The 12,806-nt window shown below is 39.4% G+C and overlaps 1 protein-coding gene across 3 annotated transcripts in view; it reads right to left on the minus strand.

The window, feature by feature from the left end:
• LRFN5 (leucine rich repeat and fibronectin type III domain containing 5) overlaps nt 1-12,806 on the minus strand; it is a 135,250-nt gene that overhangs the window by 3,904 nt on the left and 118,540 nt on the right. Inside the window, exon 3 of one of the 3 annotated variants that reach the window (XM_026670890.2) lies at nt 9,164-9,888. In XM_026670890.2, the coding sequence (XP_026526675.1) occupies nt 9,164-9,888 (725 nt within the window). Of the gene's footprint in view, nt 1-8,312; nt 9,889-12,806 lie in introns of those variants that run through there. The other 2 variants (XM_087952480.1, XM_026670889.2) reach the window with 2 other exon arrangements.

Consider the following 12,806-nt stretch of genomic DNA (forward strand, 5'->3'; position numbering starts at 1 on the left):
TAAGTCTTCTTGGCTTATGATACAACAGAGGTGGAGTGACCAGACTCAGAAAGGTATAAGGTATCCTTTGAGATAAGATGATTAGTCTATACCTGACACAACTGGAACTCTTAACTAGTTGCTTAAGAAATTATCACAAAACAACATAAGGTGTTCTTACATGAGAACTCCATTTAGATCCAGTTTATCAAGTTTTACCTCTGATTTTGAAGTAGAAAAATGCCATACTCATTCCATAGGATAGCCTTTATCAAGAGAGGATAGGAGGCACATAATCTTTGAATTAGTAGCTTTTTATACTAATCATAGTATCAAATGGAGAATCTGGAATTATTTTCTAGGTTGAGAGCCTAGAAGCATCATTTTTCAATGGCTATGCTCTTATGCTTCAATGGGATACCTGCGCTCCTTCAGATTTTGAACTGTAATTCCCAAGAGCTCAAATCAACACAGCCAATTAGAAGGGCTATTGCAGACAGAAGATCAATGCTATGTGGAAGGCCACAGATTCCTGATACTTCCACAGAGTGTTGATTCAAGAAAGCAGATAATTGTACTTTCCATAATTAGACATTTCATGGGTTCCATTTTATTCCATATGTAACTATAGAAGGTGGTTAACTTGAGTCTGTTCGTATCATTTTGATTGCCCTATTCTACACTTTTTCCATCAATACACATATTCCTCTTTTTATTTAATCTATTTAATCTAAGTAAGAGAAGGACCATGATAGCAGAATAAGACAAATCATTAAACTAGCGATCAATCTAGACAAGATGGAGATTTAGCTGGGGGCAAGGAGAGGATGATCTGTCTACCTACTAAGGTCATCTTCTGCTTGTTTTAAAGACAACTGGATTTCCCCTAAAAAAAACCTAGTCTCTAATTCTGCATAATATTCCAGGTTGCCTTCCATTCATTTTAAGCTAGTCTGCAAACTACAACTCAGTCTGAATAGCATGTTATGTTATAGCTGTAGATGCCCTACAAATCTCTAAACTGCATTAATACACATTATGTGGGTCTTCCTATAGGAAAAAATGGAAGTCCAAAATACTGCAGAAAGGTAATTAATGTAGATTAAAAAAAATAATTACCATATTACACCAACTGCTTCCTGTATTCAGAACAGAGACCATCAGCCAGTAATGGTTATGGTACTATTTTAGGGTTCCAGATTTCCGTTCTTTACCTTTATGTCATGATGCTGTACATGGACACCAGTATTTGACACTCTGATATCTTGTTCTCAATGAAAGTTGCCAAGTTTGGAGACCCCTAATATAGACTATATTAGCAGAATCTTGCAAATCCAACTATGTTTTCTTTCCTTGCCTTTTATATTCCAATGAGTAAAAGAGACAGCTTGAGGCTTCTCCTAGACCCCATAGAGTATTCCTGCCCTTTTTATTTTGTAATGTTTTCACCTCTCAATATTTCCTTCAAGGCCATTTCTACAGTCTTCAATATGAAAGGCAGTATGTCTTTCAAAACAAGGCCCCAGAGATATGAGTAGACACTAGTTTTTTGTGCTCTGCTTTTGATCTTCCCACTAGTAAATGCTCGTTAACCATACAAGCAGCATTCTGGATTGACAAGACTGACCTAACATCTAGGCATGTTCCTACTTTTCTGCAGTCTGTACCCCACACCACCACCCTATACGAGAAGGCAAATAGCCAAATAGCCAATAGGGATGCCTTCCTCATAATGTGGGGAATATTTAGGTGTCTTTAAGCATCTTTAAGCTGCAATCATACTGCTGTCTTGACACAATGTGAGATTATTTTCAACTAAATAAGTATAGGATTATGTTATTCTCTATCACCTTGGAGAAGTGATTTATTTCTCTCTTCTTTGGGGATTCTGCATTAAATTTTAGAACCTGTTCTTCTTTTCATAATACTTTACAGATCAACAAATGTGTGATTTTTCAGTGCAATAAGCCAAGTGGGTATGTACTGATATTATTGCTTAGTATACAATTTGCAACTGTGTGTGTGTGTGTGTGTGAAAATTGCCCCCAAGGAATGTATTTAGGTTTGAAATATTCAGTTGCAATCATACCGATCAAATGACACAAGACATGTGCCACTCAGCAATTTCAGTCCAACCATTTTGCGACAGGGTAACATTTACAGGGACATCCAAATGTCATCACTACCTAGACTAACTGCTTTAAGCTGACAACTTCTAGATATGTATAGCTCCCATCATCCCCAGCCCAAGCAGTTATCTAGGATCTGGTGGTATCATCATTGTTGTTGTTATTGGTCAGTCAGCTAGATGCTTAGATTTAATTTGGAATTTCTGGCCCCCTATCAAGTCCTTCCCAAGGACCTAAGGTAGGCAGTTGTTTAATAGTATTAAAGATATCATCTTAGGCTGTAAGCCAGGGGTGTCAAACTGGCAGCCTGTGGGCTGGATGCGTCACATGTAGACCACACCCACCCCAGCTCAGCAAATGGGAAAAACGCTGCAAAACATCACATGATGGCAACATTACACCATGAGTTTGACACCCATTGCTTTTTGCAATTAACTGATGGTGATTTTGTCAATGCCAATGATGTTGGTGTTCTAGGTGTTTTGGAATTGCATGCAGGGTACCTATTATTATCGGTACTATCTTTGCTTTCTTTTGCCACGGTCATTCTGATTATTATTTTTACTAGTATTATTCAGACAGTAATCCATTTGGACCAGTTTGGTGTAATGAATAAGACACCAGGCCAGAAACCAGGAGACTGTGAGTCCTAGTCCCACCTTAAGGTCAAAGCTAATCAAATGAACTTGGACCAGTCCTTAACTCTCAGTCCTACGATGTAAGCAAGGGCAAACCTCTTCAGAAATCTTGCCATAACTAATCCTTGCAGTTTTCTTAGCAAGATTTCTGAAGTGATTTGGCATTGCCTGCTTCGTAGGACTGAGAGTTAATGACTGGCTCAAGTTCACTTGATTAGCTTTTATCCTGGCAGTTGTCAGAAATCAACACTGATTTGAAGGTATAAAAAAACTTAACTGGGTCCAAAACAAAATCAAAGAGAAAAGCCATTCTCTTTCCCAGCAGGTGAAGGTTAGCAATTATTATTAATATTATCAGTTATAAAGCACTACTATTTTGATTGAGTTCACCATGGAAATAGCAAGGAAAACAACTCATACAGCTGAATTTGGTACTAGAAAAACAGTAAGGTTCCTGGATGAACTTAAAGGCTACAAACTATGGAAAACTTGTTGGGATGCAGTATGTTCCTTATCTCTCTTATTGTCTTACAAATACTTCTTTTTTATTCTCATATTCTCTCGTTCTTTTTTTTTCTCTTTTTTAAAAAAATCTAATCCTCAAGATGCTTCTCTGTCATACTCCTGGATTTATCTGATTTCTAAAAAGACTTTTAAACACTTTAAATAGCTAAATGGGGTGTTGGCATTTTGCAGGGTAAAGTATCAACCTAAAGTATCATGTTTATTTCCTAGAATTCCTGTGAGGCTCACTGAAACCTGTCCAGAATCGAGATTATTCTTTTTATGAACTAAAGCAGAATTTTTCAATCTTGGCCACTTGAAGATGTCTGGGTTTCAACTCCCAAAATTCTGCAGGCAGTACGTGGAATGGGGAATTCTGAGAGTCCAGACAGCTTAAACCGGCGAAGGTTGAGAAACACTGAACACAGAATATTCCATTGTGATCTGTGGGGCGCACTGCAGTGGCACAGTGGTTAGACTGCAGTACTGCAGGCTACTTCTGCTGATCTCTGGCTGCCAGCAGTTTGGCAGATCAAATCTCATCAGGCTCAAGGTTGACTCAGCCTCCCATCTTTCCGAAGTCAGTAAAATAAGGACCCAGATTGTTGGCAGCAATATGCTGACTCTGTAAAGCCCTGTGAAGCGGTATATAAGTCTAAGTGCTATTGCTATATCATGTGTAGGCTCAGGGTTTACTTCTGCCTTTTTCTTAGTTTTTTATATATAAAGCTCCCTCAAGCTGCACTCCACTTCTGGTGACTTTACACATGTTCATGTCATTTCCTTGGCAAGAGAATGCCAGAACTGTCTTTGTTTTCTAGAATATTTTTCTCTACTCATTCTCATTTACAGGGCTGGGCTATGCGTGTGTGGTCCCTATCAAACTACTAACTAGTTTAATATCCGTTTAACTTTTTCAAGACTGGCCAAAGTTGGCTAAGTGTTGCCGCCTTCTATAACTTGCCTTCTAACAAATAAGAATTTTGTAAATGGACAAAGCCTCCATAATATTAATTCTATGAATATTTCTATAGCACGTTCTTGTAATTCAGGCCCCAAACTGAAGGAAATTCATGAAACAATGTAGTCCTTCATCATAGAACAACTGAGGTTCCTTCATTTTGCAGCCTGGAACTTTTAAACCATTGGTCGAATATATTATGTACAACAGGATATGCAATGATCCAATCATGTTGTTTGCAGAACAACATTTGACAACAATTTGCAGTTCATCAAGTTGTGATGAACAACAAAAAGGAGGCAACTATGTAAAATTTACCAGATTAGAAGACTTTGTGGAAAGGGAAAAAAAAGATAAGGCGCATCATCTTCATAACATCAAACCACAAAAATCCATAGGACAATGTAATACAGGCGCTCTCTTTCTATCCAGACCCTCATTCCAGCCACAATAAGAGTAAGTTTGTAGGAACAATCTCAAGCATTTGATAAAAAAGTTCACACACACAAATAGTAAAAAGTCAACTAAAAAGAGGGGGGGACGTTAATTCCACTCATTGCTCCTTTGATCAAGACGGCTTAATAAGGTTATATTTTTGGTTCTCTGCTTCAGTGAAATGAACCTTAAAGTCAAAGAGGGATATGTGGTCCATCTATGCTGCTAAACCACAACTCCAGATAACAAGATCAATGTTGAGGAATAATAGGAGGGTGTTTTCAAGATCTGGAAAGCTGCAGATTTCCCTTCTTTGTGGTTGTCAGCACTTCCTACAATTTCTCATAGCAACAGCACTTAAACTTGCATACCGCTCCATAGTGCTTTACAGCACTCTCTGAGCAGTTTACAATGTCAGCATATTGCCTCCTACAATTTGGGTTCTCATTTTACCTACCTTGAAAGCATGGAAGGCTGACTCAACCTTGAGCCCTGTCAGGATCAAATGCTAGACTGTGGGCAGAATTTGCCTGCCATACTGCATTCTAACCACTGTGCCACCAGGGCTCCAAGGAAGGTAGCTAATGCAGAAAGATCCAGAATGGGATCAATTAAAAGTCTGGCAAAAAAATTGCCTAAAATCTGGAGACTTTCTAATCATCTCTGTTCTCTTGCTAAACTTTTCTCTTCCTCCCAGCTGTTTGACATTATTTTTATTCCATCTATTCAGGACATATAAATGTAGTCATTCTATGTAGTTGTACCCAACTCAAAAGCTGACCATCTCCTACAAGGTTTCATTTCAAAAGATTATCAATGATAGAATAAACCAACACAACTTCTCTTGCTCAATGCTGCATCAACGGAAATGCAAATAGGTCATACAGTGTAGAGAGCTGGCTAGTGTCTCAGCAGTGAATTGGCACTGTGACCAGAAATCCTTGGTAGGAGGGTAGGGATTGAATTAGCACATCTGCCAAATATTTTTTCAAGTAAAGAAATAAGGCTAAGACACAAACATTTTGGGAGAAAAGAATCAAAAGGCACAACTGGAAATCTATTTACAAATTGGACTTTTCCTGGTGACTTCATGAACTTCAAGTCTTCTTGCCACTGACTTCTTCCAAGCTAGCTAGTTGGTTACTTAGCTTCCTATCCTAACTTGTTACATTCGTCTTGGGTTATCCTGCAGATCTTCTTTCTGGATTGATTTTGCTTAGCTTTTTCAAGATCAGCCAAGGTCAACTATATGCTGCCACATTGCTGGGCAGTGATTGACCTACTACCACCTAAAATTGACCTTCAAAATGAGAAGGAAAATGGAAAAAAGAAGACAAAAATGAAAGATGGCAACTTGCTTGGATCAAAAAACAAAACCAAACCCAAATCAAATACTGGAAAGGGGCTTTTTCTGGCCCTAGAATTTTTCAGTAACCCCCCCTCAATATTTAAATAATGGTGCACTGATACAGATTTTAAAAATAACAACTTGTCCATTCCAATGGAATCTGCTCCTTTAAGCAAGTGTTTCACAGCAGCCATGTTTGAACAACACAACTGACCCAGTAATCTCTGATCAACTGACCTACTGTCATGCATTAGCAATGCACAGTCTTGAACAATCACCCAAAGGATCATTTTTAAATAGATATATATTTAAATATATATCATAACTAATATGACCAGGATTGGCACACCACATTTACAGCCCCTTTTCCATCCCATACATTCCAGTGTGACCACAGAGGTATGAAGGAAAACCAAACCATCCCAGAGAGATTGTACTTAGAGAAGGCCAAAGAAAGGAAGTCCTCTCAAAGATTCATCTCAATCATGGACAATAGAAAGGACTATTAATGATCAGGCAATATTACTGGACCAGTGAAAGTTACATTAGCTCCAAATCAATCCTGGAAAAATGGGTGGGTCAGTTCACTATGTTCCATAATTTGCAGAACATACTAACATTCCTCACCCATCTACTGATTAATGTAAACAGGACCATTCATGGAGAACAAGGCCAAGCCTTATTGCACTGCCTAATCTAGATAGCAATTTTCTACAGCAGTTCAAGCACTGAATCTACTAGTGCAAGGAGTTCTGAAAAACCATAGTTACAGTACATCTCGCAGACTTAATCTGAGAGAATTGTCGAGAATAGCTCATTGCTGAATCATGATAAACCTCTTTAAATCAATGGTCTTACATGATAATGCCAGGTTATATTTTTACTGCTTGAGTAATGGACCCCACAGAATATAGGCCAGTGCCTTCCCTGCTTTAGCTTGACCAATCTCCTTGAAGTCTGTCCAAAAGCAAGACAGGCTGCACCATTTGAGAGCAGTCTTTGAAGACTAATGTAAACTGCACCAAGACATTCAGTGAGTGATATGTAGAACTGGTATCCTGCAAACTTACACATTTGAGTTAAACAACAAAAATGTCATGTACAGTATAGGAAGATTTGGGGCATGAACATGTAGGATGAGAGTTAGATAATACTAATATTCTTCTGTTAAACACTTTTGTGGTTTGAGGGAGAAGGCAAGCTTGGTTGCTAATCAGATGACTGTCTTCAAATTTCTTGGAAAAAATATTAATTTTGAGTCTGATGAAATGCAAAATTTGCAACCTTTTTTAGTTTGATTTCAATATTTTTTCCTTATAATAAATCATGTCTTATTAATTAAAACACAGAAAAGAGGTCATAAACGTTTCAATCCCTTGATTATATCATAGCACCAAAGCAAAAAAGAATCAAACATTAAAAAATGTTTTTAAAAACATTTCCTGTTAATACTTCCAACAACTTGAACGGGAATTCTGAAAAATGTGGTCAACTCTGCCATGTGCATTAATAGGCATATTTTCACTTCAGCCAAAAGAACAAAGGATTGAGACCATTTTTACGACCCTCCAAAATCAACATGAAGTAATTCAGAAGCCAAATTTCCAACTCTGTTAGCTGATGGTTCTCAGATTGTAGTCTCAATAAATCTTGAGAGCTCCTTGTCTGGGGAAACAACTTCTGACTAATCTCTCCTCCTGTCCCTGCAAAGGTAGATTCCTTGCTTTTCAAAGCAACATAAGATCAACTTTTATCAAATCAAAGTGTCACTGACTCAATCCTGGTAATACATCTCAGCCATCAACAGGAAATGAACAAAAGGACATTCGGACATTATTCGACACCCTTTCATTTAGAAGCTAAAGCTCGAAAGAAGCTTTTGCTGGCTCTACTGCTGCTAGAGATCAAAAGCTTTCCCAGCCTCCCCATTCAGGCAGGGAACCTTCTTGATTTGCATAACCAACTTCTCATGCTGTAAAACAGGGGTCCCCAAACTTGGCAACTTTAAGACTGGTGGGCTTCAACTCCCAGAATTCTGGGAGTTGAAGCCCTCCAGTCTTAAAGTTGCCAAGTTTGGAGACCTCTGCTGTAAAACTTCGATATGCCTGCACCCAGGAGTTTCATTCGGAACTGGGCCTCAGCTGGCAATGTACAGAAATCACAGGAATAAAATTCAGCGTACCTGAACCCAGGAGATCAAGCTATTCCCCCTTCTCTCCATCTGCCACACAGATGGGGTAGACACACCACTCACCAGAACACCTGAGCCATGATTCAAGGCAAGAGTGGGAGGGCGGGGAACCTCTTGTAACACTGACTGAGTGTAGTTATGGAATATTTTATTTTACACAACATAACAACATAGAGTTGTTGAGATTTTACAGCATTTGCCTGAAAAGGAAGGCAACACCATTACCACATGGGGGGGGGGAGGGGAAGAGAGGGAGGAGAGAGGGAAGAAAAAGACACTCAAGATTGCTTTAAAAATATTCTTTTTTGTTATCATGATCGATCCATTAAATGGTTGATGTAGAGGAAAAGACCAACGGCCTCCATACAAGGCCTTTCTCCGCCCATGCGCTTTTGTTCTTGATCTGCCATTGGAGAACCAAGATGCCAATCCAAGGAAAAAGGAAGGCACTAGTGTCATTTCGTGCTTTTTCCTTGATCACTTTTTTTTTTTTAAATGAGCTCTTTGAACATGATATTTGCCTTCGGTTGTTATACTAAAAACAAAGAAACCCCAAATGGGAACGAGTGGAAGTTGCCTGGTGGATTGAGCCCAACTCTGCCCAAAAACAATAAGGGTGGAAAAATGCAAACTGCTCGAATGGATACATGTTTTCCAACAATGTTTGGAGGATGGGTGGTGTACTCCGTACTTTTTTTTTTTAAATTTAGAAAAACAAAAACAAAAAAAAACCACACATCACAGCTGATCACACAGTGCTTTCCAATATCCACTCAGAACTTGAGAAAGTTGCTTTGCCACTATCCACATTGGAACAGTCTGTCTGCATGAGCATCCCATTCATAGATAAGCTCCGCTTAGACCAAAATCCACCTGCATGTGAGGAGTTAATATAACAATGGTATTCCATTAATTCTCCATTCAGGGAGTACCTGCGTTTTGTCCGGGATGGGTCAGCTGGCAAAGTGAGGAACTTACTTGACTTGGCTTGTGCTCTTTTGTACTGGGATCCCCCTTTGGCATAGTCTGGGGTTTGGCTAGACAACTGCAGAGCAGTTGAGTTGTTGCGATTAGTGTTCTGGGATTCTAGGCTGGTAACGGCGCCTTCGCTCGGTGGTGGAGGATCACTGCTGGGCTTTGGCATGGGCTTACGCTTCAGCTTTTGGGAAGTGGGAGGGCCAGGAGTCCACATGGGAAGCAAAGAGGAGGTAGCAGTGGAGGAGTCCTGGCTGCAGCAGGCTTCCGACGACTGTGCCACATTGTCGTTGCTGACTTTGCAGCACTGCAGGCTCTCCTCACGCCCCACAGCCTGCTTGGACCCAGACTGGGACATGATGGCTCCACTGCACCCCTGGGCCTGAGCCCCGTTGGTCTGGGAGTAAACGTTGCTGACCTTGGTCACCTTGGGGTGCCCGCCGTTGTTACACACCTTATAGCGAATCATGAGGATGATGATGAAGACCAGGACCGAAGCCACGATAATCCCTCCGATGATGATGATCATGGTCCCGCCCAGGAACTGGGACTGCATGAAATGGCAGCGCACGTAGTCCTGCTCGGTCGTGAACTGGGTGCAGCCCACCACGCGAGTGGCTGTCAAGGAGGTGATGCCATCATCATAGATTGCTAAGACGCACAAGTCGTACATCGTCCCCGCAGCCAAGTTGTTGACCAGGAAGGTCTTGCTCATGGGAGGTATCATTCTACGAGATGACAGGATAAGACATACATTAATACATTAGACTGGACTGGAGAGGATATATACCATGAAGTGGATCTCCAGGTGCTCTGCCCAAGCCTGCTTTCCCAGTGCCTCCTAGTTGTGATGGGAGACATGGTCCCAATACAACTGGAGAACATCAGCTTGAAACGAACTTTTGTCTTTCCGTTTGACACAATGGTCAATCTAAATAAAGCAGAGTTCGGCACTAGGTTAAATAAGGAGAGGGAAAAGGAAAACTATTGCCAGAGCACTGGAAGAATCCCCATGTACTTTGTCCTCAAAAACATACACTGTTGCCAGACATTATGTCGCTTGCCCCAGGTTATCGAATCTAGATCTGGGGTACTCAAGTGTTTTAAATATGCACTGGCACATGACACAGTAGAAAATAGCATTTCAATATAGTCTATACATGGGACGTTTTCTCAACTATTCAAAACAATTCTGGTTAAAAGAATTGGTTAAAAGTGCTGAAGCAATTCCAAATGATACATGAAAACATCCATATAATATAAGAATAAAGCAAATCCAGATGAAAGGAAGATACTATCCCAAGCTCAGGCAAGTGTAAAAGCCAGGAAAAGGCTAAAATAATTACACTGCTTGCTTTCATGTTTCCTTTAGAATATAGAAGTTGTTCCAATTATTACATTTAAGTATGTAGCTCTCAGAGTCCCCTAAAGCATTCTTCAGTCAGTTGTATTGAAGTGTAAGTCTGCATAGAGGCTAATGCTATTTATTTTCAAAAAAGAAACAATATTCCCTTTCTTTCTTTGAAAGCTTGAAAACAAGGCCCAGGGGCAACCTAAATGGGCTGGGAGCTGCCTGGCTACCGAGTTCTCCTTTTTGCTTCTCATGAGCTCAGAAGCAAGTTTGATTAGATATTTAGTTATTTATTCATTCATTCATACATTCATTCATTTGATTTATCTAGCTGCCCTCCTCAGCACAGAAACTCATAGTCCCTCAAGCCTCTCATTCTCCATCCTAATTCATATACATTGATATATAAAATATATGTTCTTCCTGCAGTGGAAGGAAAGTAAACTGGATCTCCACAACCATTTTAAGAGATGAGTTGGTAGTATCTTCCATTCATAGATGAACAGATATATCTCTAGAGCTGGGGAGATAAGCAGCTAAATGTGTGTTGTTCTGTGCTGGAATTATAGTACCTGAACATGTAATCATTTTTTATTATCCCAGCTTATAGAGTCAAATATCTTTCTTCTATCTGAGAGAGAGTACATGTACACAACAGGCGAATGAACCCGAGACCAAAGTGGCCCCAATTTAGCCCTCTCTAACAGGTTCACAGAGTCAGCCTGTTGCCCCCAACAATCTGGGTCCTCAGTTTACCGACCTCGGAAGGATAGAAGGCTGAGTCAACCTTGAGCCTGGTGAAAATCGAACTCCTGGAGTGAGCAATGCGTTAGCCTGCAGTACTGCATTCTAACCACTGCGCCACCATTGCTTTTATTTACCAAGTCACAAAGAACATTCTTAGAGTCATCAAAAAGCCAGGCACCTGAGATCCAACTAGAACTTTCTTTTATGTAGCAGCTTTCCTCAGCTAAGATTTCTGAATCTTTTCCATATCAATAGAAGGGAATATTTGCTCAGGGTTGAACTGCAGGTCCCTTATTACTTCTAAGCTTAGTTGTTTTCCTGCAGGCCTTTCATTACCCAACTAGGTAACATCATCAGGGCATTGATGATATTAGCTAGTTGAGTAACGAAATTATCTTTCCCATATACCTCTCATCTATGTTTTTCTTTCTATCAATATACTTTTAAAAATACTAAGAATAATTATATTTTAATCCCAATTATCCTTGCACACATTTCGCTTAAATGACCAGAAAATGGTAAGTTTATTGTAAATAATAATAATAATAATAATAATAATAATAATAATAATAATAATAATAATCACCATCTTGATTTGGTGTTTTTTAAGTAGAGGGAGTGGTTGTTCCTGATTCTTTTAATCTGCAGGACCAGCTCCCATCCTAAGATATGGCATTTAAAAAAAAGATACTAAAAGACAAACTGTTTTTGAACTGTAACTGTTCCATTAATAGTTTTCAGAGAAAATCCCTATTTAGCAAATCAAAGTCATTGGCTCTTTTCCTCTCTGCCCCAAATGAGATTGAATAATTGGAATTTTCCTGAGAGGCAAGCATCTTTTTTAGAACTGTTTCTACTATCATCCCAAATAGAGGGTATTAATGTCTTCTTAGCAGTCCAGCTAAGATTACCTCCAGATTACCTTGAAGGATTAAAGTTCATCAAGGATTTGTACAAAAATAAAACAAACTTAAATAAATCACAGACTTCAAAATTGAAAACTACATTGCCCTTTCCCCATAAAGGAGGTCAATCACTCAGGCCTCCTTCTGGAAGCCAAGCCAAGGTCTAATAACTCTCATTTATTTATTTATTGGTTTATTTAAAAAAAAAAGATCCTGCTTTTCAGTTTGCTAGAATTCTCAGAGTTGCTTAGAACATTCACAAATAACCAGAACATAAAAACAGTAATGAATCTAACAGCCTGGGGAAATAAATTTCTCTATTTTAATAGACCAGCGTCAGCTGTTCTTAACATTTGGGCAGCAATATATGGAAGTATATTATCATCTAGGTCATACTCCTAAGCCATCAAGAACCCTATTTTAAAAGTCAGTACTGCATTCTGGAATATGCAGACAATGCATACACATTTTTACTCTCTTCCCCAAATGAGCTGTGAACAAGAAATCAATGCATTTAACACAGCTGTCACTACTGCTGTTCTTCATGTTGTTAGGTTTTTTTTGAGCCTAGTTAGGCAATTAGCTCTCCCAGGCCCTGGCCCATTAATGGCTTCAGTAGTCAGTTTATTTACCTGCAGAAATA

The sequence above is a fragment of the Notechis scutatus genome, chromosome 1 (assembly GCF_049901735.1).
Source record: "Notechis scutatus isolate UNSWTSFEM ecotype Mainland chromosome 1, rNotScu1.2, whole genome shotgun sequence".
Lineage (NCBI taxonomy): Eukaryota > Metazoa > Chordata > Lepidosauria > Squamata > Elapidae > Notechis > Notechis scutatus.